Consider the following 24,668-nt stretch of genomic DNA (forward strand, 5'->3'; position numbering starts at 1 on the left):
GAGAGGATGTGCATGAAAAATAACATGAAAAGGAAAATAATGAAAAATATGTTGATCATAGCGTTTTACCAACTCCTTGTTTATAATTTACTTTTGTTGCTAGATACAACACTCCATCAATAGCAAAGTCATAAAAGATGGCATAGTTCTGTTACCACCCATTTTTATTCCTCTTAAAGTTCTCCCTACCAAGATTTTTCATTTTCCTGATATTTTCTTATGTGTATTCCTTTATGCTCCAGTTTTTCTTCATTTCTCATTGTCCCTCAGATGTTCACCCATATTTCAGAATTCAGTGTGACTATGTGACTCAAAATTAGTGGTTGTGGAATAAGTCATTGCATTATTGACAGAATACAGATAACATTAAAAATAAATAAATAAATAAAAAATAAAAAAATAAAAGAAATTGCATCAGTATTCACAAATAAATAATGTACCATACTGAATGGCTCTACACTCGTCTATGGAATAAATTGAGTGCCACAAGGTAACATTACACATTTGGTTTCAAATTAGCATTTCAGTCTCTCTCAATGACCTCAACTATTACTCTAACAAACCCCAGTTCATGCCACACTTCCCTGTAACATTTAACACCATTTTTTTTTAAAGACAATGTCAATTTTGAAATTACTTCTTATAAAATTTCCATAGTCCAAATTCCCATACAATAATTTCCTAACTCATCATGCATATTTAATCCACACTGTAGAATCAGGCCTGTGGAAGGAATATCATTTAGTCAGCAACTTTCGTGAAACTTTCTTTGGCACACATCTGAGACAGTGAAACAATAAAAATGCAATACTAAAGCATAAAGCATTTTGTAATCTGTGTGAAATTTCAGAAGGCTATACATATTAGATATTCCAGAACTATTGCTACATGGTAGCTGTATTGCAGAAAAATATTTTTGATACATGTCTCTCCACGTTAGAGAACATATGTACACAAATAGCTACATATGTAATTTTTCATTCTCAAGTTGAGGCTGTTTGAATTATTTAAATACTGAGCCATTTTATGTACAACTGATTTTAATTTATGTTCAGGCAATTTATAAATAAATAAATATTTAAGTTATATAGCTTACTTATATAAAACAACAAAGGACACTGCAGGTGGCTCACAGAATTCAAAAATGTGTAGCTGATCTTTCATTGGTTGGTTGTTATGCATACTGTTAACTCATAATGTTATCCTTCTGTGGTCTATGCACAGTGTTCGTAAATTTAACAGATTTTGTATTTTTACAATAACTACTATGCTACATACCAAAACATTACTTATGAAAATGATTTCTGTTAGCATAATTTTGTGCACAGCCTTACGCAACAGTAACTCATATCTCAATATTACTTCTGAGGCTTGAACCTAAACTACATCCCAAAGAACAGTATCTTGGTGACCACAGATTTACTGCAACAACAGCACTAAAATATGATTTTATAAGAAACAAGAGTAACAGCAACATCTAACACAAATGTCAAATTTTCTTGCTTTGTTCATTCTTTTAATCTCATTTTAGGCTTTAAATGTACGTTCTATGGCTGTGTGTGGTTATGTGGAAGTGGGCAACAAATTTGGGTATTTACAGTAAACAAGTAAAATTTCTTTGGCTACTGAATGAGGTTAAACATCACACACTACAACACCGAAAATGGGCAGAGCCAGCAATATTCCTATGACAGTCATCAGGACCACTGAATTCTCCTTTTCCCTTGCAAAGTGAGCTGAAGAAGGATTGATCCAGGGAGACATCAGGTCTAATAAAGCACAAAATTCCCATTTTAGGTATAAAATATGACATATTTGGGCCATGTTGAGATTCTTCAGCTTTTTTCTACGATATTAATCTGCATCACAGATTATTAGGACTGTGCTCCCTGCATCAGTCATGGTCACAAATTACATAAGCATCTGAGAAATTCCATAAATGATAAGCTGTTTAAATGTATGTACACTGTGTTTGCAATGCTTCAACTACTGCTCATTATGTCTAGTAAAACAAATTCTTCTAGACAATAAGAGTACAACAAAACATTTATATCAATAAATAATATGTTGGAATGAATAGAAAAATGATATTTGACAGTGAATCTAAGACTAAATTAATTTCCAACATGACTGTCATTTAGAAACCAACAATGCATTCCACTATTATTTGCCAGTGTACAACGCAATATACCCTAAAACAATGTTTACTATATGACACAATGCCATCTTCTGTAATCTATATTAATCCATAAATTGTTCATTGTTGTCTGCTGACGTAAGCTTATAAAGTTTCATCACAGTGCTACTTATCACAATTATAATCACAACAATTACTTGAAATATCAACACCAATCACAATCGAGCTCTGTATTCACAACCCACCTTCATAGAGGTGCAATAAAAAGATACAATACATGCCATTTAAGGAAACCATCAAAATTTATCATTGATAGTTATGGCCAAAAGTAGAGTATTTCTTATCGACACTGGTATATTTACAAAAGACACCACATGGCAAGTAACAACAATAAATATTTCTTAAATTATGGTAATGATCTTCTTCTACAGAGAAGCAATACATGAACAGGAAGAATGAATGGTTCAAGTTTAAGTTTATAGTTGAAATCTTTTTTATTTTTTTTTATATTTTCTTATTGATTTTCAGGGTGTGTCACCTCCCCCCCCCCCCCCCCCCTGCCCAATTTTACTCTCTCATCACTTCCACTTAGCTTCTTATGAAATTATTATTTGTGTACCTTCCACATGTATTACACATATACCTATCCTTGACATCTTAGATGATATAAATTCATGAACAGAAATATTTATGTTGAGAATAAATAGGGTTTTTCTCCACACAAATACTGGAATACCTATAACGCAGTTAAAAACTGAATTCCATATACCTAGCACCATTTATTAAGAGGGAAGAAGTTGATCATCTATGATTCAGCCTGTAAATTATGTACAGTGTATCATGCTGAAAGAAACCAAACAGCTTAACATTACTCATGAAATAGTAAAAATAATGATTCACTTGTAAAATAAATTAAAGATAAACTGTTAGATCCTTGGTCAAGTCATACTAGCCGTAAGTACCAAAGATGAACGCGTGATATATAAGTCAAAAGAGAACATTTGCAGTACATTGCTTATGGTAACATTTCTATACCCTTATAAAATATTTTTAAAATTAAAAAAATACTCACAGGCATAATGATTCTTACATATATTTAAAAAAAATCCACTCAGTTGTTAAACATAGTTAGCTGTGATGCACAATGACAATAACAGGGACATTTTGTTTGTACTAGTGCATCATGCAGGTTATTTTATGACAAATAATGAAATTATTTCATTACTCTTGTTCATAATATTATGAGAAGTTTGATAGTTTCTCTTTTATTTTAATAATATACAATTTTCTTAAAATTTCTGACGTGTCTTTCTCACTTTCTCTTTCACACAATTTGCTTGTTACATTGCTTTAAAACAAACATATAATTTAAAAAACTTTCCAGCAATAAAAAACAGGCAACACCTCCTCAGTTAATTTCAAAATTAAATAAATAATACAATGACCAATGTCAAATTTTGTATAAAATCTGAGATTTTAAGTGTTCTTTCACTTTTCAACTGGTGAAGCACAATATAATGGAGGCACACTAAGATTATAAATGTGAGGTGTGTCCAAAAAGTTCATAAAACAGGACATAGGCTTCACTTGACATGATACTTCTAGATGAAATGGTTGATACCCTGTAACAAATATCATCAATGATCTGAGATTAGTACACAATCAACATTGTTTGACTGGAGTTCAACATCTACATGACAGTTCTATAGGTAACATGTTACAAATATTCAGCAAACCACCTCTAAAACAGCAAAACAGAAGGGAAAAAACCAAAGGTAAACTTAAGAGTTTAATTATTTTACATATTTCAGTGTCATTCAAATTAGAAGAGCTCACATGGAAATAAAGAATAAAATGATTTTACAGCTAAAGCAGTTTTTTGTCTCAACAAGAAATAAATTAATTTATGTTGAGCAATGAGACAACAAAACTGAGAAGAAAATAATTTAAAACACTCACAAATGTAAAATATAGTTCATAACATTTTCTAAGATGCAGGGCCGTGTGCCTCAGGTTTAAGGGTTTAGTCATACAAATAAGGAGGCTAAGGCCCATTTTGACTGGGAAATTTAAAATTTAGCATCCATTTTTGGTAAAATTTACATCTATTCTTGGCAGAACTCACATCTGTTTTTGGCAAAATTAGCATGCAAATGTTTTTGTTTATAAATGATTAGACATACAAACTTAAAAGGTTGTCATGTTATGTGCCTGAAGATGAAGCCTTAGTGATTTGAAATTACCTGTTAAAAAAAGTGGTGATTGGTGAGTTTTCTGGCTGAAAAGTTTGCTTTTGCAACAACTTTAATAGTTTTCTTTTCTGAAACTGTCTTTCTTTGTTCTCTTGTTTTGACTGTATTTAAACTTTCAACCAAGTATCAGAAGCTCAAGAAAATAATTTCTTTGAAGCATGTTGTTCTCATTGAAATAAATGAATGAAATTCAGAATAATAAATAAATGACACATCTAATTTCAATATTTAGTTACTGATGTAACATCTCATTTCTCCCCCCCCCCCCCCCCCCCCCATGAATCACAGACTGTGCCATAGTGAGGTGGCTTGCATGCCTGAACAATACAGATAGCAGTATCATAGGTGCAATCATGTTGGAAGGGTGCCTATGGAGATATTAGACTAACTATGGTTCCTGAAGAGGAGTAGCAGCCCTTTCAGTAGTTTCAGGGGCAAAAGTAATGATGGTTGACTGATTCAGCCTTGTAACATCAGTTACCTTAACCTTGCTGTGTTGTAACTATCAGCAGCTGAAAGTAAGGGTCAATTACAACTGTTGCATTTCCTGCTGCTCACTACATAGCTTAATGATGATTGAGTAAATTACTCCAGAGATAAAATATTCCCCCATTTGGACTTCCAGGCAAGACTTCTCAGGAGGATCTGGTCAATTAGGAAAAACAAAACTGGTATTCCGTGGGTCAGATGGTGCAATGTTAGATCCCTTAATTGAGTAGGTAATTTAGAGAATTTACAAAGAGATACAGATAGACTGAACTTAGATATATTGGCAATGAGTGAAGCGTGGTGGCAGGAGAGACAGAGCTATCACTACAAAATCAAATAGCAGTAATGCATGAGTAGGTCTGACATAGAATAAGAAAATAAGAATGAATGTAATCTATTAGTAACAACAAAGTGACTGGATTATCATAGTTAGGATAAATACAGGCCACTGCCCACTATAATAGTTTAAGTTTATATCTTTGCAAATGACAAAATATAATCTATGATGTGATAAAAGAAAGTATTCAGATAGGAGAGATGAAGCTGTAATTGTGGTTTTTTTTTGTGGGGGGGTGGGGGGGGGCAGAGACTGGGATTTGATAGTAGGGAAGGAAATGTAGGAAAAACCATAGTGAAACAGGTATGCGGGAAATGAAAAACAGGGGACCCTTTGTAGAATTTTGCACAGAACACAATTTAATCACTGCTAACACTTGGTGTAGAAATCATGAAAGAACATTGTATACAATGAAGATCTGCATAGACACTGCTGCTAGTAGTTTCAAATGCAGCACTATACAACAACAGACAGAAATAGGGGAAATCAAAACAACAGAAAATAAAAGAGTAGTTTTGAGAGAAGAAATAGTGAAGGCAGTATAGTATCAAATAGGCAAAAACCAAGGCCCAGTAAAAATCACTGAATAACATACAATATACTAAATTTGTAAAATAAGGGACAGGCAGTCACTCACTGTGGATCAATGCACATAGCACAGAAACAGGTGACAGGAGACAGCATACACACTAGTTTTCGAGCACTACTTGTTTTTCTAGCAATAGTACGCACGTTCACAGGCACCCAAACATTCACTCTCGTGGCCATGACAAAACTAATTACTGATACTTCTTCACTACTGATAGCTATTTCCTGAGCTGATGGAGGTGGAGAGCTGGTAGGGAAGGACGCAAGGAGGGAATAGCAGGAAAGAGGCAGATCTCTGGATGAATGGCTTTGCATCTGAACAATTACATGAAAAGAATACAGAGGGCACAACAAATGGAGATGTAAGAAGAGGGAAAAGGGGAACTGAGGTGTAAAATGGGCAAGTGGGAAAAAGGAGAGAAAGATGAAGATAAGAAGGAGAAAGGGAGGGGAAAGAGAAGGGAGAGTGGTTGAAAAGGTGGGAGAGGAGAGGGAGAAGAAGAATGCTGGGGTGTGTGTGTGTGAAGGGGGAGCAGGGGGGGGGGGGGGGTTGGAGAGGAAAGTGGGAAACGGCAGTGCATGATTTGGATGGAGAAGGAGCAGTGGAGACAGAAGAGAGAAGGGAAAAGGCAAGGTGAGGCAGTGGGAACATGTTAGAGGAAGTTTAGGCCAGGGGGGATTGTGAGAGCACAGGATGTGATGGAGGTCAATGATTTTACACTTCTGCCAGAGACAGCAGAGAACTTGGAAGAGCAGATGACTGGAGCATATAGTCCTGTGGAAAGAGTTCCATGGTGCACATCAACAAAAGTAAAACAAGAGTACTAAAATAAGGGATGATGGCAGACGAAGAGAAGATAAAATTCAGACTGGCAGTAACAACAAAAGCTTTTCTGAAAAAAAGAGAAAATTTTTGACATCTAACATAAATTAAAGTGTTTGAAAGCTTTTCTGAACATATTTATTTGAATAGTGGTATTGCACAGTAACAGTGCATAAGAATAAATATAAGCTTTTGAAATGTGGCATTACAAAAAACTGCTGTTTATTAGATGGGTAAATTGGAAAATTAATGAAGAGCTATTGAATCAACTTTGGGAGACAAGAAACTTATGGTAAAACTTGACTAAAGGAAGGGATTAGTTGGTAGGACAGACCCTTAGGCATCAAGGAATAATCAGTTTGATAATGGAGGAAAGTGTGCATGGTAAATATGTAGAGGCAGACCAAGACTTGACTACAGTAAGCAGGTTACAATAGTTATACAGAGATGAAGAGGTTTGCACAGCTAGCTTAGAGTGCTGCATCACATCAGTCTTTGGATTGGAGACTATGACAACAACACCAACATCTGGTTTTATTAAAGGAGAAATCAACTTATACTTCTTGAAATAAATATCAACATGCTTACATTAATGAAGTGTAAAACGATGATGCCACTGCGTTGACATGGGTAAAAACAGAGAATACTACAACTGAAACTGGAAACCAGCCAATTATTCTGCTAATGTATAAACTGAATGCCACATTTCTTGTCTGCCATTCAGGGTTGAAACATTGTCAATAGTGTATTGCATGGTTACTCCCTAAATGGTGAGGTGTTGGGGGTTTTAACACATGATGCAAGGACAGGAAACTGTATCATGCAACAACTTTTTCTACACTGCTAAGGCCTTTTCCCTTCTAAAAACTGTGGCATAGGTGTGACATAGACAATTAACAAGGCAGAGGACAAATCAAGACCGAATGTATCATGTGACGTGTAACAGGTCATCATGTGGCTGCTAGTGTCCCCATTATGCTACTGGTAATGCTTGAGGTTGTGAATGCAATCATTATGCAACATGGAAGAGTGTGCCGTTGACTTCAATCAACAATTGAAATGGTTTTCTTTTCTAAAAACATTGTTTTAACTCTTAACTATTAGTGTAGAGAAACTTTTTTCAAACATTAATAGTTTAGTCACATAATGTGGCTAGATTTAAATTTTCCCACTAAGTGGAGCAGTAGGCAATCTTGTCATCAGATACCAACTAAAATCAAACCATTTTTGTAAGAAACTGGGAGAAGCAACAGTTCTCTCAGAGTGGAAATCAAAAAGCAAACTTTAGTCAAATGCTGCTCTTAAGACACGAAATTTTGGGTCAAATGTTTGATTGGATTGAAAACAAAGACTCCCAATAAATTACACAATGGATTTTTGTTCAACTTTTCATAGCCAAAAAAAGAGTGGGACAAAGGGAGAAAGGGAGGGGAAAGAGAAGGGAGAGTGGTTGAAAAGGTGGGAGAGGAGAGGGAGAAAAAGAATGCTGGGGTGTGTGTGTGGGGGTGGGGGGTTGAGTATCAAATTGACCAGCATGAGTGTCAATAAAAAAGTCTTTTGCAAAGCTGGAGTTCATGCTGGTCAATTTGATAGCCCATTTGTTGATTTTCCACTCTACATCTGACTATTAATATCCAGGCAAAAATTTATTATGTAATTTACAGGGAGTCTTTGTTTTCACTCAGCTCAAACATTTGACCAAAAATCTTATGCCCCCAGCAGGTTCAAATTCAGGAAGAGATTTGAAGAAAAGTACCTAAACTTGCAGTGATGAAACCTATTGTCATGATTTTATTGTGCCACCCTTTAAATGTATCTTATATATTTTAAACACTCAATATCCAGATATGTTAATGACAGAATTGAAAAACAAGGACAATTTCCCAGCCTTCAACATCCCATTCAACATTTATCAACGGCAGAGGGCATTCACTGCACTCCCTTAAATCTATATGAATGAGCCTACAAATGTTGTCAGCACTTGTAATGAGGTAGCATATCAAATGTATTAATAAGAGAATCCAAGCACAATCTAATTTAAAAATTACATTTTACCCTTCGGCTCAAAGAAGTAAGGGGGCATAAGAGAAGATTAAACAAATACAAAAAACAATGAAACACGAAATGTCAATGTCACTACACTGTGCAGAATAGAAAACTAGCCAGCAGGGATGCCCATAAGGGAACAACACTCAGAAGAAAACAGAGAGAGTTCTTTCTTGAAGAAAAAAAAATTAGTGCCAGCTAGTAGCTAATATGAGGTCACACAGAATGTGATCACGGGAGCCAAAATTCTGTCTGTTCATTCACACATCATCCATCATAAAGGAGAGCCCCAAAAGTTGTGGAATGAACAAAGGTATGGCAGAAGCAATATAAACCAGTTACAAGTCACGTTCCTGTCATTGTGGGAAGGCACATGTCATTCACAGTATACACAGAGGTGCAGAAAAACATGTGTAGACAAATGAACACATCAAAGTTCAACAAAACGTTACTATCAAATCATCATATGACTTGATCTCAATTATGTGCTTAAAATATTGTGGTCTGTAGGCCTTCCCAATGATCCAGATAAAACAAGCCATTTGCTAAAGTTCCCTCGGAACCCATAAGAAGTAAAACATTTTTTATTGAGGTTGAATAACAAGTAAACTGTTTTTATTCTACTGATCAGTAGAATTGTCCTAACAAGATGTGATGGAAGAATCTTTAAATAAGAATAACGCATCTCACTGAACAATGTGGTAACTGCAACTTCACAAGTAAAATTCCTGAATGCCATTGTGCTATAATTACTGTTCCTGCTTTCAGATTACATATTTTTATTACTTTACATTTTTGTCTGAATAATCTGTTCATCAATTCCAGTTTAATTAGGAAACATTTGAGACATGTCCATAATCCCGGAAATTTCTTGGAACAATTTGTGAACAACTGATCCAAACAGCCATACAGAAGTTTGTAAAGGACTAACTTATCAACTGAGACAATGTACAGGGCTATTACAAATGATTGAAATGATTTCATAAATTCACTGTAGCTCCATTCATTGACATATGGTCACGACACACTACAGATACGTAGAAAAACTCATAAAGTTTTGTTCGGCTGAAGCCGCACTTCAGGTTTCTGCCGCCAGAGCATTCGAGAGCGCAGTGAGACAAAATGGCGACAGAAGCCGAGAAAGCGTATGTCGTGCTTGAAATGCACTCACATCAGTCAGCATAACAGTGCAACGACACTTCAGGACGAAGTTCAACAAAGATCCACCAACTGCTAACTCCATTCGGCGATGGTATGCGCAGTTTAAAGATTCTGGATGCCTCTGTAAGGGGAAATCAACGGGTCGGTCTGCAGTGAACGAAGAAACGGTTGAACGCGTGCGGGCAAGTTTCACGTGTAGCCCGCGGAAGTCGACGAATAAAGCAAGCAGGGAGCTAAACGTACCACAGCCGACGGTTTGGAAAATCTTACGGAAAAGGCTAAAGCAGAAGCCTTACCGTTTACAATTGCTACAATCCCTGACACCCGATGACAAAGTCAAACGCTTTGAATTTTCGGCGCAGTTGCAACAGCTCATGGAAGAGGATGCGTTCAATGCGAAACTTGTTTTCAGTGATGAAGCAACATTTTTTCTTAATGGCGAAGTGAACAGACACAATGTGCGAATCTGGGCGGTAGAGAATCCTCACGCATTCGTGCAGCAAATTCGCAATTCACCAAAAGTTAACGTGTTTTGTGTAATCTCACGGTTTAAAGTTTACGGCCCCTTTTTCTTCTGCGAAAAAAACATTACTGGACATGTGTATCTGGACATGTTGGAAAATTGGCTCATGCTACAACTGGAGACCGACAGCGCCGACTTCATCTTTCAACAGGATGGTGCTCCACCGCACTTCCATCATGACGTTCGGCATTTCTTAAACAGGAGATTCGAAAACCGATGGATCGGTCGTGGTGGAGATCATGATCAGCAATTCATGTCATGGCCTCCACGCTCTCCCGACTTAACCCCATGCGATTTCTTTCTGTGGGGTTATGTGAAAGATTCAGTGTTTAAACCTCCTCTGCCAAGAAACGTGCCAGAACTGTGAGCTCGCATCAACGATGCTTTCGAACTCACGCTGCACCGAGTGTGGGAGGAACTTGATTATCGGCTTGATGTCTGCCGAATCACTAAAAGGGCACATATCGAACATTTGTGAATGCCTAAAAAAACTTTTTGAGTTTTTGTATGTGTGTGCAAAGCATTGTGAAAATATATCAAATAATAAAGTTATTGTAGAGCTGTGAAATCGCTTCAATCATTTGTAATAACCCTGTAGAAAACTACAGATCCTAACTATGAAATTTTAGAAGAAACAGAGTAGATTTGGCAACCTTTCTTAATATGGAAAATATACGGGAGCATGTCAGTTGTAGCACAGTGTCATAATTTCTCCACCACTGCACCTCTGATCACAATGTCTCACATACAACATACTTAACACTGGACTAGAGGCCTCCTAGTGAGACAATGCTTTCAGAATATAATACAGTTAACTTGAGGTGAACCACAGTGATCGTTGTCGGCTCCGCTTGTGTTCTCATTATACACTCCTGGAAATTGAAATAAGAACACCGTGAATTCATTGTCCCAGGAAGGGGAAACTTTATTGACACATTTCTGGGGTCAGATACATCACATGATCACACTGACAGAACCACAGGCACATAGACACAGGCAACAGAGCAAGCACAATGTCGGTACTAGTACAGTGTATATCCACCTTTCGCAGCAATGCAGGCTGCTATTCTCCCACGGAGACGATCATAGAGATGCTGGATGTAGTCCTGTGGAACGGCTTGCCATGCCATTTCCACCTGGCGCCTCAGTTGGACCAGCGTTCGTGCTGGACGTGCAGACCGCGTGAGACGACGCTTCATCCAGTCCCAAACATGCTCAATGGGGGACAGATCCGGAGATCTTGCTGGCCAGGGTAGTTGACTTACACCTTCTAGAGCACGTTGGGTGGCACGGGATACATGCGGACGTGCATTGTCCTGTTGGAACAGCAAGTTCCCTTGCCGGTCTAGGAATGGTAGAACGATGGGTTCGATGACGGTTTGGATGTACCGTGCACTATTCAGTGTCCCCTCGACGATCACCAGTGGTGTACGGCCAGTGTAGGAGATCGCTCCCCACACCGTGATGCCGGGTGTTGGCCCTGTGTGCCTCGGTCGTATGCAGTCCTGATGGTGGCGCTCACCTGCACGGCGCCAAACACGCATACGACCATCATTGGCACCAAGGCAGAAGCGACTCTCATCGCTGAAGACAACACGTCTCCATTCGTCCCTCCATTCACGCCTGTCGCGACACCACTGGAGGCGGGCTGCACGATGTTGGGGCGTGAGCGGAAGACGGCCTAACGGTGTGCGGGACCGTAGCCCAGCTTCATGGAGACGGTTGCGAATGGTCCTCGCCGATACCCCAGGAGCAACAGTGTCCCTAAATTGCTGGGAAGTGGCGGTGCGGTCCCCTACGGCACTGCGTAGGATCCTACGGTCTTGGTGTGCATCCGTGCGTCGCTGCGGTCCGGTCTCAGGTCGACGGGCACGTGCACCTTCCGCCGACCACTGGCGACAACATCGATGTACTGTGGAGACCTCACGCCCCACGTGTTGAGCAATTCGGCGGTACGTCCACCCGGCCTCCCGCATGCCCACTATACGCCCTCGCTCAAAGTCCGTCAACTGCACATACGGTTCACGTCCACGCTGTCGCGGCATGCTACCAGTGTTAAAGACTGCGATGGAGCTCCGTATGCCACGGCAAACTGGCTGACACTGACGGCGGCGGTGCACAAATGCTGCGCAGCTAGCGCCATTCGACGGCCAACACCGCGGTTCCTGGTGTGTCCGCTGTGCCGTGCGTGTGATCATTGCTTGTACAGCCCTCTCGCAGTGTCCGGAGCAAGTATGGTGGGTCTGACACACCGGTGTCAATGTGTTCTTTTTTCCATTTCCAGGAGTGTATATTAACAATCTTCCATTGCATACCCAGCAGCAGTTCCGTTTGCTGATAAAGCAAGTATTATAATCAAGTCTAGCAGAGTAACTTCCAAAGCTGAAAATTTATTGTTTTTAAAATTAATAATTGATTCTCTGGAAATAGAACGTCATTAAATTTAGATAAAACTCCGTAAATGTTATTCAATATTGCCCAAGGCCTCACCACACCATTAGAAATTATAAATGAGGTTAAATCAAAAAAGATGAAAGATGCTCTGGGTTCTTAGGTGCTTGAACTGGAGGCCACATGTTACAGCGCATCTTCAATGTCAAGGCTATGCAACTTTTGCATTATGGATAATATCAGATTAAGGAGATAAAAATGTCAAAAAGTTGACTTTCTTTTCCTGCTTTCATTCATTAATGTTTTATGTCACTGTATTCTGTGTAGCTCATCACTAAGGAAAAAGGGAGTGCATTGCATGAAAATGTTTAATAAGGATAATGTTTAGTATAGACTGTAGAACTTTTTGTAGACAGCTGTTTATACAGTCTGGCATAATGACAACAGTCACACGGAGCATTTACTCTGTTATGAACCATCATACACAGTTTGACAACAATGGTAACACCCATAAATACAACACTAAAAGAAGAAATTATTTACACAATCCATCATTTAACCTGTGTGTGGCACAAGGAGTGGCATAATAAGCCACACATTCAGTGATGTAACAAACTTAGTGGATAATAAAATTAAGTTCAAATACAAATTGAAATCACATCTGCTTGACAACTCCACAGAAGAATTTCTGAATGTGTAGTAGTAATAGCAGTAGTAGTAGTATGTATGTATGTATGTATGTATGTGTGTGTGTGTGTGTGTGTGTGTGTGTGAGAGTTGGGGGAGGGAGGATAGAGACATTATACATTAATGTAACTCACTGTCCGCATATAAAAAAATTACAGCTCTTAAAAAACCTTGTAAATGGTCAGCATGTTGCCATATTTTCCACTCAGAAATGTACTGAAATTTAAAACTAATCCGTTCTGTATCACAGCGAGAGGTCACAATTATGATCCATGGAACATGCAAGTGACTAACAGCCTCATTCCTGAAAAGTATATTTAAATAATTTTATAATGCTGTCAAGAAGAAATCCACCTCAAATGAATGCATAAACTGAAATTGAGAACAACTTGTGCCTCAAGACTGCATCTCGTTGTTGACAGATGCTGTTGCGCATCCACCACATGGCATTCTCGTAACTTAATATAATGGCAAAGTCTTTCACAGTGGATATGTTGTATATTCTTGTATGTGATGAGTGCATGGCATACTGACCACTGCTTCACACTGCACTCAAAGGAAAGTGTTGCATTAAATGTGCCCCCATTTTCTCTACATTTTGTGGTACTATTCTGGTAACAAAAAATCCTATAGAACACTGACGTAATATTCATTTAATATGCAAAGAAAATTTTATTGATACTAACACAGTCTGGACTGCTCAAACTGATTTTGGGCATGTCAGAGTGTACAATACAAATGATGTAAATATAATACAATGCCAAATTAAAACAATGGTAGGAGATAAATTCAAGGAAATTTTCAGTGTGATTGAAGAGCTAATCCTGTAGAGTAAGGCTGGTGGGAAGGTTTGAGATGTACAAGGAAGTAAGACTAATTTTAAGGAGGCATGGAAAGTAGAAGAAGGAACAGAGCAGTCGCTTCATTGACTCTTGCAGCAGGCGTGTATAATAGGAGTCGGACTAGCAAGAAACCCACATTGCTTCTCATTTGTCCATACAGTAGCCATTCAAAATGGATGATGCAATTGAATCCACTATAAAAATGTACGTGCATGCATGTGTGTGTGTGTGTGTGTGTGTGTGTGTGTGTGTGTGTGTGAGAGAGAGAGAGAGAGAGAGAGAGAGCGAGCACACGTGTATGTTCCACATCTCCTAAAAGACTACTGAACCAGTTTCAATCAAACTTGGTACACATATCCCTTTCTGTCAGGCAGAAATTGCTATTGGTATAAGAACCACCTACCTATTATAGTTTGTTTTTTAAGTAAGGGCCGTTCGCGTGTATAGTCCCGTAGTTCGCACGGAAGCTGCAACAAGCCACCACGCCACTTGCCGGCATCCTTCCCATTCACACTGATGCAAGTTGCAGCTCTGTAGCTGATGTGTACGCATCGCTGTGCTACTTTATAATGTTTACAATTATTGAATCGCCCGCCGCGGGTGAGATACGGTCAGTGATACGTTTTTTGACCGCGAGAAGCCTATCAGCTGCAGAAATTCATCATCAGTTAACAGAAGTTTATGGCTTGAATGCAATGAGTGAAGGTAAAGTGCGTCAATGGGTTAGAGAGTTTAAAAATGGCCGTCAAAACGTCCATGACGAAGAACGCTCAGGCTGGCCCTCTGTGATCACTGACGATTTGGTGGCTGCAGTCGAAACAAAGATTTGTGAGGACAGAAGATTCACAATTTCCACTCTTTCTTTGGAATTTCCACAAGTTTCAAGATCGGTTTTGTACAAAATTGTGTCTGAAAACCTGAACTTTAAGAAACTGTGTTCTCGGTGGGTACCCAGACTCCTCACAGAGGACCACAAAGGGAAGAGGTTTGCCACTTCATTGGACTTTTTGATTCATTACGAGGAAGAAGGGGATGACATGTTGAGTCAAATTGTCACTGTAGATGAAACATGGGTATCCCATATCACTCCCGAAAGCAAGCGACAATCGATGGAATGGCAACACACAAGCTCACCCGTCAAGGTCAAAGCCAAACAAACGCTGTCAAAGCGGAAGATTATGGCAACTGTGTTCTAGGACCGGCACGGTGTTTTGCTAGTGGACTTTATGCCACGAGGAACGACAGTCAACTCAGATGCCTACTGTGCAACTCTAAAGAAGCTCAGCAGAGCAATTCAAAACAAAAGGCACGGCATGCTGACAAAAGGAGTTTTGCTCCTGCACGATAACGCTAGGCCTCACACCTCTCAAAAGACTCGGGATTTGATTGATTCTTTTGGCTGAGAAGTTTTGGACCATGCACCATACAGCCCCGACCTTGCTCCTAGCGATTTTCACCTTTTCCGGTACCTGAAACACCATCTTGGCGGGCAGCGCTTCAATGATTACGATGAAGTGAAAGTGGCCGTGAACTCTTGGCTGTCGGAGCAGGCGGCCGAATTCTTTGAAGAGGGATTAAAAAACTTAGTTGTACGGTATGACAAGTGCTTAAATAAACAAGGCAACTATGTAGAAAAATAGGTAAAAGTGTGTAGAATCAGAAAGTAAAAGTTGTTTTACAAAAGTATTTGTATCTTTTTTTAAAATAAAAACGGCCCTTACTTAAAAAAACAACCCTCGTATAATGTCATAAATAATGAAATACATGACAAACTTCCGCATCATGCACAATCATGCATGTTGTTTAAATTTATTACTTCTTTGTTAGTAACTCTATTTGCAACACATTTTGCAGATAGTATCCACATGTGCTGCTGAATGTACCAACACACAGTTCAAGAGATGTGATGTCAAACACTAAGATGTGTGAAAAAATGCTGCATCATGCATACAGTTTTAATACACATATTCTTTCTTACTAAGTCACTCCTACAATCAAGTCAACTTAAGGAAATCTGTGAGATCTGGTAGTGCTTTTGACAGCTTTCAACTGTGAAGTACAGTTGGCTGTAGGAGAAAACAGTAGCCATCTATAGATATGTGAAGAACTGTTGCTGTAGAAACATTGACAAAATTGTATTGTAGACATGCAAAGAAGCTGTGTCACGCATACAGAAACTATCCACGATCATCTCACACTGAGTCTACTGCAAGGGTACATACTGCTTAATAATGAACGAAAGGAAGATGTTCGTCTTGGTCAGAGATCAAACTGGCAAAATTAATATCAGGACAATGCTCAGTCTGTCAGCCAGTATCCTATCAAATATGAAATCTCTTAATGGCAAATGACAAACACATTGAAAGCTCAAAAAATAAATCTAAAGCTATATGAGAAGTTATAAAAAAATCAAACAAGTGAAACCAAACAATATATAAATATTTGATTCTTGCCGAACCAAACTACAGAGACCTTCAACAAATATTTTGCAAACATAAGTGAACAGCTGGTGAGTGGACTGGAAGAACACAACAAAATCCATCCATCATCGAATAGGATGAGAAATGTGTCTAAATCATTGTTACTTTCACCCACAAATACTGAAGAAATTTTATCAGTTATAAAAACCTTGAAAACAGGGTACACGTGTGGAATTGATGGAATACCAGATGCAATAATTAAAAAATGCCGTCTTGCCTTAGCTGAACCCTTGACACACTCGTGCAACAGCTCACTGGCATCAGGAACCTGCCCTTCTTGCTTAAAAACAGCAAAACTGAAACCACTGCTCAAAAAAGGAAATCCAGGAGGTGTTACACATTATAGATTAATAGCCCTATTGCCTGTAATTTTACAAAAAAAAATAAATTATAAGAGATTGTCCGATTTCCAGAATAAACATAAAATTCGCTCTCCCTCACAGCATGATTTCAGGAAAGGCTATTCAACTGAGAGAGCAATATTTGAATTTCTTAATGAAACCTATGCTAAACTGGATGCGAGTGAGTTTGTGACGGGCATTGTCTTGATTTGTCCAAAGTTTTCAACACCACTGACGATAATGCCCTACTGCAGAAGCTTGACCAATTAGGAATTAGAGATATATCCAATGAGTGGCTCAGGACATACCTATGTGGTCACAAACAGTTTGTTGAAGTGCAATATACTGAACACAACAAAATCAGCTACTACTATTCAGGATGTGAAAATGTGAAATATGGTGTTCCTCAACTACCAGTGTATTAGGACCCATTCTGTTTCTCCTCTATGTCAATGATCTTATGTACAACAAGTATTGCCAAACTACTCTCCAATTTGCAGATGATACAAGCTTCCTTATTAGTGGGAAAACACAAGAAAAACTGAAAGACTCTGCCATCCAAACAACGAACAGTGTAGAACTGTGGTTCAACTATAACAAGCTAATTATAAACAAAGAAAAGACAGTAGCACTGAACTTCTATAATCTAAAAGAAAGGCACCACCTAAACATACAAATAGAACTAAGGGACAGAGTTCTTGAAAGTGTTGACAGCACAAAATTTCTGGGACTCTGGCTCCAGAACAACACAAAATGGAGGTACACATTGAATATTTGCAAAGAAAACTAAGCAAAACCTACTCATGATAAGGATCTTAAAAACTTGTTGCAGCAAAGCCAGCCTGTTAAATGAATACTACTTCTATGTGCATTCTGTAATTAAATATAGCATAATCTTCTGGGGCAATACAACAACAAATATTAAACTTTCCAAGACGCAAAAGAGAATATTAAGAATTATTGAATGGGTAAATAATAGGAAATCATGAAGACTCATATTCAAAAACTTGTCAGTTCTTCCTCTTAATTGGATTTTTATCTACAAAATGTCAGTTTTCATAAAACAATATATTGGTAGACACCCAGATATCTTATTAAAAAATGAAGATATACATGCATACAAGACAAGAAAAAAATCTGATTTTCATATGAAACAGGTGAGAACATCATTGTGCCAAAAAGGCACCCTACATATTGGGATAAAAATTTACAATAATCTGCCAAACCATACTAAGTCAGTAAGTAAACACAGTAGTTTTAAGGCTGAACTAAAGGCATATTTGATTGGTCATTGCTTTTACAGTCTGACAGAGTATCTAGAAACCAAACAACAAAAATAAAGATTCATTACAAATATTCTACTTTGTATGTTTTCTCTAATGTTTGTTGTATATATGGTTCTTTGCTAAATTACTTAAATATCTAGTCCTCCGGAATCCAATACAAACCATGTTGAATATCCTTGAATATATTCTATACATGTAGGATTAGAATGATTAAATAAATAAAATAAATGGATCCATGTACTACATGGTAATAAAAAAAATTGAATATTAAATACTCCCATCAAATCTTCAGAATAATTTTCTTCACACATCTATATCTGTAGTGAACAGATCACCACTGAAATGAAATTACTGGCCGGGAGACACTATCTGGTGTTGTTCAGCTGCCTAGTGCAAGTCTTTTTATATGACACCACTTCAGTGACTTGCACATCAACGATGATGAAATGACTATGAGGACAATGAAACACATAGTCTGTGAGTAGATAAAATCTCTGACCCTGTCACAAATTGAACCTGGGCCCCCAGCCATACTGACCACTTAGCTACAGAGGTGCCTGCATCATAAAACAGAAGTCTGTTCCCCTTGCTGGAAGACATTTCCAGTGCTCCTTTACTTGTGTCATCTTTACAGTTCTGCCTGACAATGTGACCAGAACAGACCACATCTCATCAATCCACACTACTTCATCAATATTTGTGCTGCGGATCTGTCTTAAAAAAATCGGCATCACCATGGACTTACATTCTCCCACTCCATCAACAGCTTATGGCCACAAAAATGCCCACAGTAAAATTGTAGATCATGCAATGCTACGGGCAGATCAGTCTGTGTTGGTAATCTGATTATCCATACAGCTTCCCCCCTCCCCCAGAGTTTCAAGTTTCTATGTTTTTCCAGGATCTTTTTATTTCTCAAACATATCCTTGCTGATCTTCACAAAAGTCTTTTTGTTTATGTACAGAGCTACAGCAGTTCTATCGGTTAACACTATTAACAGAGAGCAGTAGGCCACCATTTTGTCTTTCACTCTCAGAATAGGCACATAATGCACCAAACCATTTCTCTTGACTGACCTTGTACACCTCTCCCCAGACAAGAGAATGACGAGGAACATTTCCACTTGTAGCTTTTGATGAACTCCTTTCTGGCATAGTTCAGTACCACAAAATAAATAACAGTAACAGCAAACGAAGTAATAACTCCTCCAACAGCAAAAACAGTGAACAAAACAACAGGGTGCAATGAACGCACAGGACAGCAGCTGCCAGAAATTAAAGCGCAGCATGGGGCTGGAAATGTGATGGTGGAGTGAAGGTCTGGCATCTTTGTGGCTTTGCTGTGGCTACAGGTATCATGGGTTCAGTGGAATGTGGTTTGTGCCTCCCACATGGGTTGGAGTAGCCACATATAGCCACATAAACTGATCGCATGTACGGCAGAGACAGACAGAGTCGTGAGAAGGATGAGATGTAGTTCACCCACAAAGCAGATGGCTTACAAAACTGTCATTTGACCAATACTTGAACACTGCTCGCCAAGTCTGGGACCTGTACCATATAGCATTGAGAGGGGAAAAAGATCCAAAGAAAAGTAGTTCATTTAGTAAGAGTGAAAACAACACAGAGATGCTCACTCGAGTCCAGTGGCAGATGCTACAAGAGGCATATTATGCATCACTGTGTGGTTTATTGTTACAATTCCAAGAGCATGTGTTCCTAGTACAGTCAACGAGCATTTTGCTTCCTCCAATGTATGGGTTGCAAAAAGACCATGAAGGTAAAATCAGGGAGAATTGAACTCACATGGAGGCTTACTGACAAATGTTTTTTGTGTGGACCATTAGTAAAAACAAGAATGAGGGAAGTGACAGTTGTACACAAAGTACCCTCTCCGCCACACCCAAAAACTAGTTTACAGGGTATGGCATTAGTGTGGCGTTTCCCATCTCTTACCATCTTCCACAACAAAAATTTCGCTAACTCGTGGACTACAATATTTCTATTTTTACATAAGAGGCTTAGTTCATTCTTGATCAAAAGTGAAATAAATTATGTAAGACTCACCTTGAGTCATTGTACTCGTGCCATTCTCCCGTATAAGGGTGCTTGCAGTACGCAGTGTAGTGTCCCGAGTAAGTTGTCCCAGAGTGGTTTGCAACTCCATACAAGTTGTATGTGCAACCCTGACCCCTGTTAGCAGCATACGCACTCAGGTCTAGGCCAGTTAGTGGAAAGTCAACAGTCACATTCAATTTACCACGGAACCTTTCAGTAGGTGAAAACCGTTTCAAATCTGAAATTCTTTATTAAGGATAACACAGTACGACAGTGCTAATCTTACCATTTATCATAAATAATAATAATCACAGATGTTTACATGCAAATCCACTAATCATTCACATACTGAAATGCTTACAATCTAAATGTACCATAATATTTCAATATTTAAGTTTATTCAAAGAGAATCAAGGATGGATTTCTTTTCAAGTGTACAGCTGGATCAGCATTCCCATTTCTGCACACAATATCTTGAATAATGGGAATTTCAGGAGATGGGACCTGGATTAACTGACTAAACCAGAAGTTGTACAGAGTTTCAGGGAGAGCATAAGGGAACAATTGACAGGAATGGGGGAAAGAAATACAGTAGAAGAAGAACGGGTAGCTTTGAGGGATGAAGTAGTGAAGGCAGTGGAGGATCAAGTAGGTAAAAAGACGAGGGCTAGTAGAAATCCTAGGGTGACAGAAGAAATATTGAATTTAATTGACGAAAGGAGAAAATATAAAAATGCAGTAAATGAAGCAGGCAAAAAGGAATACAAACGTTTCAAAAATGAGATTGACAGGAAGTGCAAAATGGCTAAGCAGGGATGGCTAGAGGACAAATGTAAGGATGTAGAGGCTTATCTCACTAGGGGTAAGATAGATACTGCCCACAGGAAAATTAAAGAGACCTTTGGAGAAAAGAGAACCACTTGTATGAATATCAAAAGCTCAGATGGAAACCCAGTTCTAAGCAAAGAAGGGAAAGCAGAAAGGTGGAAGGAGTATATAGAGGGTCTATACAAGGGCGATATACTTGAGGGCAATGTTATAGAAATGGAAAAGGATGTAGATGAAGATGAAATAGGAGATATGATACTGCGTGAAGAGTTTGATAGAGCACTGAAACACCTAAATCGAAACAAGGCCCTGGGAGTAGACAACATTCCATTAGAACTACTGACGGCCTTGGGAGAACCAGTCCTGACAAAACTCTACTATCTGGTGAGCAAAATGTATGAGACAGGCGAAATACCCTCAGACTTCAAGAAGAATATAATAATTCCAAACGCAAAGAAAGCAGGCATTGACAGATGTGAAAATTACTGAACTATCAGTTTAATAAGCCACGGCTGCAAAATACTAACACGAATTGTTTACAGACAAATGGAAAAACTGGTAGAAGCCGACCTCGGGAAAGATCAGTTTGGATTCTGTAGAAATATTGGAACACGTGAGGCAATACTGACCCTACGACTTATCTTAGAAAATAGATTAAGGAAAGGCAAACCTACATTTCCAGCATTTGTAGACTTAGAGAAAGCTTTTGACAATGTCGACTGGAATACTCTCTTTCAAATTCTGAAGGTGGCAGGGGTAAAATACAGGGAGGGAAAGGCTATTTACAATTTGTACAGAAACCAGATGGCAATTATAAGAGTAAAGGGGCATGAAAGGGAAACAGTGGTTGGGAAGGGAGTGAGACAGGGTTCTAGCCTCTCCCCGATGTTATTCAATCTGTATATTGAGCAAGCAGTAAAGGAAACAAAAGAAAAATTCAGAGTAGGTATTAAAATCCACGGAGAAGAAATAAAAACTTTGAGGTTCACCGATGATATTGCAATTCTGTCAGAGACGACAGAGACGACTTGAAAGAGCAGTTGAACGGAATGGACAGTGTCTTTAAAGGAGGATATAAGATGAAAATCAACAAAAGCAAAACGAGGATAATGGAATGTAGTCGAATTAAGTCTGGTGATGCTGAGGGAATTAGATTAGGAAATGAGACACTTAAAGTAGTAAAGGAGTTTTGCTATTTGGGGAGCAAAATAACTGATGATTGTCGAAGTAAAGAGGATATAATATGTAGATTGGCAGTGGCTAGGAAAGCGTTTCTGAAGAAGAGAAATTTGTTAACATCGAGTATAGATTTAAGTGTCAGGAAGTCGTTTCTGAAAGTATTTGTATGGAGTGTAGCCATGTATGGAAGTGAAATATGGACGATAAATAGTTTGGACAAGAAGAGAATAGAAGCTTTCGAAATGTGGTGCTACAGAAGAATGCCGAAGATTAGATGGGTAGATCATATAACTAATGAGGAGGTACTGAATAGGATTGGGGAGAAGAGGAGTTTGTGGCACAACTTGACTAGAAGAAGGGATCAGTTGGTAGGACATGTTCTGAGGGATCAAGGGATCACCAATTTAGTATTGGAGGGCAGTGTGGAGGGTAAAAATTATAGAGGGAGACAAAGAGATGAATACACTAAGCAGATTCAGAAGTATGTAGGCTGCAGTACGTACTGGGAGATGAAGAAGCTTGCACAGGATAGAGTAGCATGGAGAGCTGCATCAAACCAGTCTCAGGACTGAAGATCACAACAACAACAACAACAACAACATCTTGAAGACACACAGTTGTATGTATCATACACTGTGCATGATGGTCTGGTTCATTTACAGACAGCCTGGATTCAAACCAGACTAGCAGCACCTGACAACGTAAACTTTTTAAGTCCAGTGGGTGTTTTCGTATATGCATCAAAGTCATTTTTCACAGAACCTGACAAAGACTCTTTGATGATATGTTTACTTCTAATTATCTCATAACAGCAAAACACAGGCAGATCCATAGACCTGGAACAACTTTTCAAAACAAAAACTGCTGGATAAACAGAAATTTAAAGTCGAGTAATATGAGATGGGAGAGGGGGGAAAACCTGTAAGGCTATGCTGCTGTGAGGGAGCCACTTTGAAAGCTACCTCGTGGGATGCAACTTGTAATTTTTAAATGGAAAAGGAGGCCATGAGACATATCAAACAGACACAGGTGATGTGTCAAAATGACAGAGAATGGCATTAAAAAAACGATAGTGTCTTCTATTTAGCTTTATTCATTCTCAGTTTATGCCACACTTTGTAGAAAACATGACAAATGCTGGTGATAACATATAAAGGCTACAAAATCTGCTCAAAATGTAGACTAGTGCATTGTAGGTTAGTTGTTATCTGCTTCACCCATTCCTTGTGGCACTTAACCAGCAGATGAACACATAACGATCTGAGGTTGATACTCTCTCAATCAAACTGAACTTATTGATGCCAGCTTTCTCTATTAATGTTTCCAATATCATTTTTGCTTGTATTCACATGATGTTCAGTCTCTTTAATGTATTTTTCTGTTTATTAATGAACTTTGCTCCTGCTGTTTCACAATAGCAAGATGTGTTACAGGTGGTAAATAATGTCATAAAATAAAATTAGGAATTTGTAAACATAACACCATCAAAGTATTTGTGCATCATAAAGTTATTCTCAATTAAATATATCAACTTACAAGCCCAGTTCTTGCCATTTGAGGGAAGTTTTTAACATGGCTGTCTCTCATAAAATACTGAGTGATGAGGCACCTACTAATGAAAGAAAGTGCAGAGAATGGTTTCAGTGCTTCAAGAATGGTGATCTTGATGTCACAGACCACCATGGTGGTTGAAGACAGAAGGTTTTCTAAGCTACTCAGATCAATGAAAACAATCAATGGAGATCATTATCAAAAGCAATTGATGCATCTGAGTTTAGCACTGAAAGACACACAGCCACAATACAGCGATAGATACAAAGAGGTGATTTTGTAACATGACAATGCTTATCCCACATCGCAAATCCCATAAAAATGTACTTGGAAATATTGGGCTGGAAAGTCCTACCCCATTTGCCATATTTTCCAGACATTGGTCCCTCTCAACACCATGTTTTTCAATCAATGGCACATGGCCTGGCTGATTAGCACTTCCAGTCATACGAACAACTGCAGTTCTTCTGTCGCAGGATCCATACGCTGACCAAAAGATGGGAGAAAGTAGATGCCTGTGATGGCCAAAACTTTGAATTTTTGTAAGTTTTTCACAATGAAGCCTTGAACTTTGAGAAAAAATGGTAGAAGCAAAGTTGTAGATCTAACACTTTCCTTCTGTTACTTTTTTCTATCATTCTTGATGCTGTTTGGGACATTTTGTATGCT

General features: G+C 38.5%; 1 protein-coding gene across 1 annotated transcript in view; it reads right to left on the minus strand.

The window, feature by feature from the left end:
* Positions 1 to 811: 811 nt before the first annotated feature.
* The window catches only part of LOC126101504 (ubiquitin carboxyl-terminal hydrolase 21-like), a 258,245-nt gene continuing 234,388 nt past the window's right edge, over positions 812 to 24,668 (minus strand). Inside the window, exons 10-11 of the mRNA XM_049912149.1 lie at positions 20,451 to 20,679; positions 812 to 3,759 (exon numbers count right to left, since the gene is read on the minus strand). Of these exons, the coding sequence (XP_049768106.1) occupies positions 3,672 to 3,759; positions 20,451 to 20,679 (317 nt within the window). The 3' untranslated portion in view covers positions 812 to 3,671. The remainder of the gene's footprint in view (positions 3,760 to 20,450; positions 20,680 to 24,668) is intronic.

Source organism: Schistocerca cancellata, chromosome 9, assembly GCF_023864275.1.
Source record: "Schistocerca cancellata isolate TAMUIC-IGC-003103 chromosome 9, iqSchCanc2.1, whole genome shotgun sequence".
Lineage (NCBI taxonomy): Eukaryota > Metazoa > Arthropoda > Insecta > Orthoptera > Acrididae > Schistocerca > Schistocerca cancellata.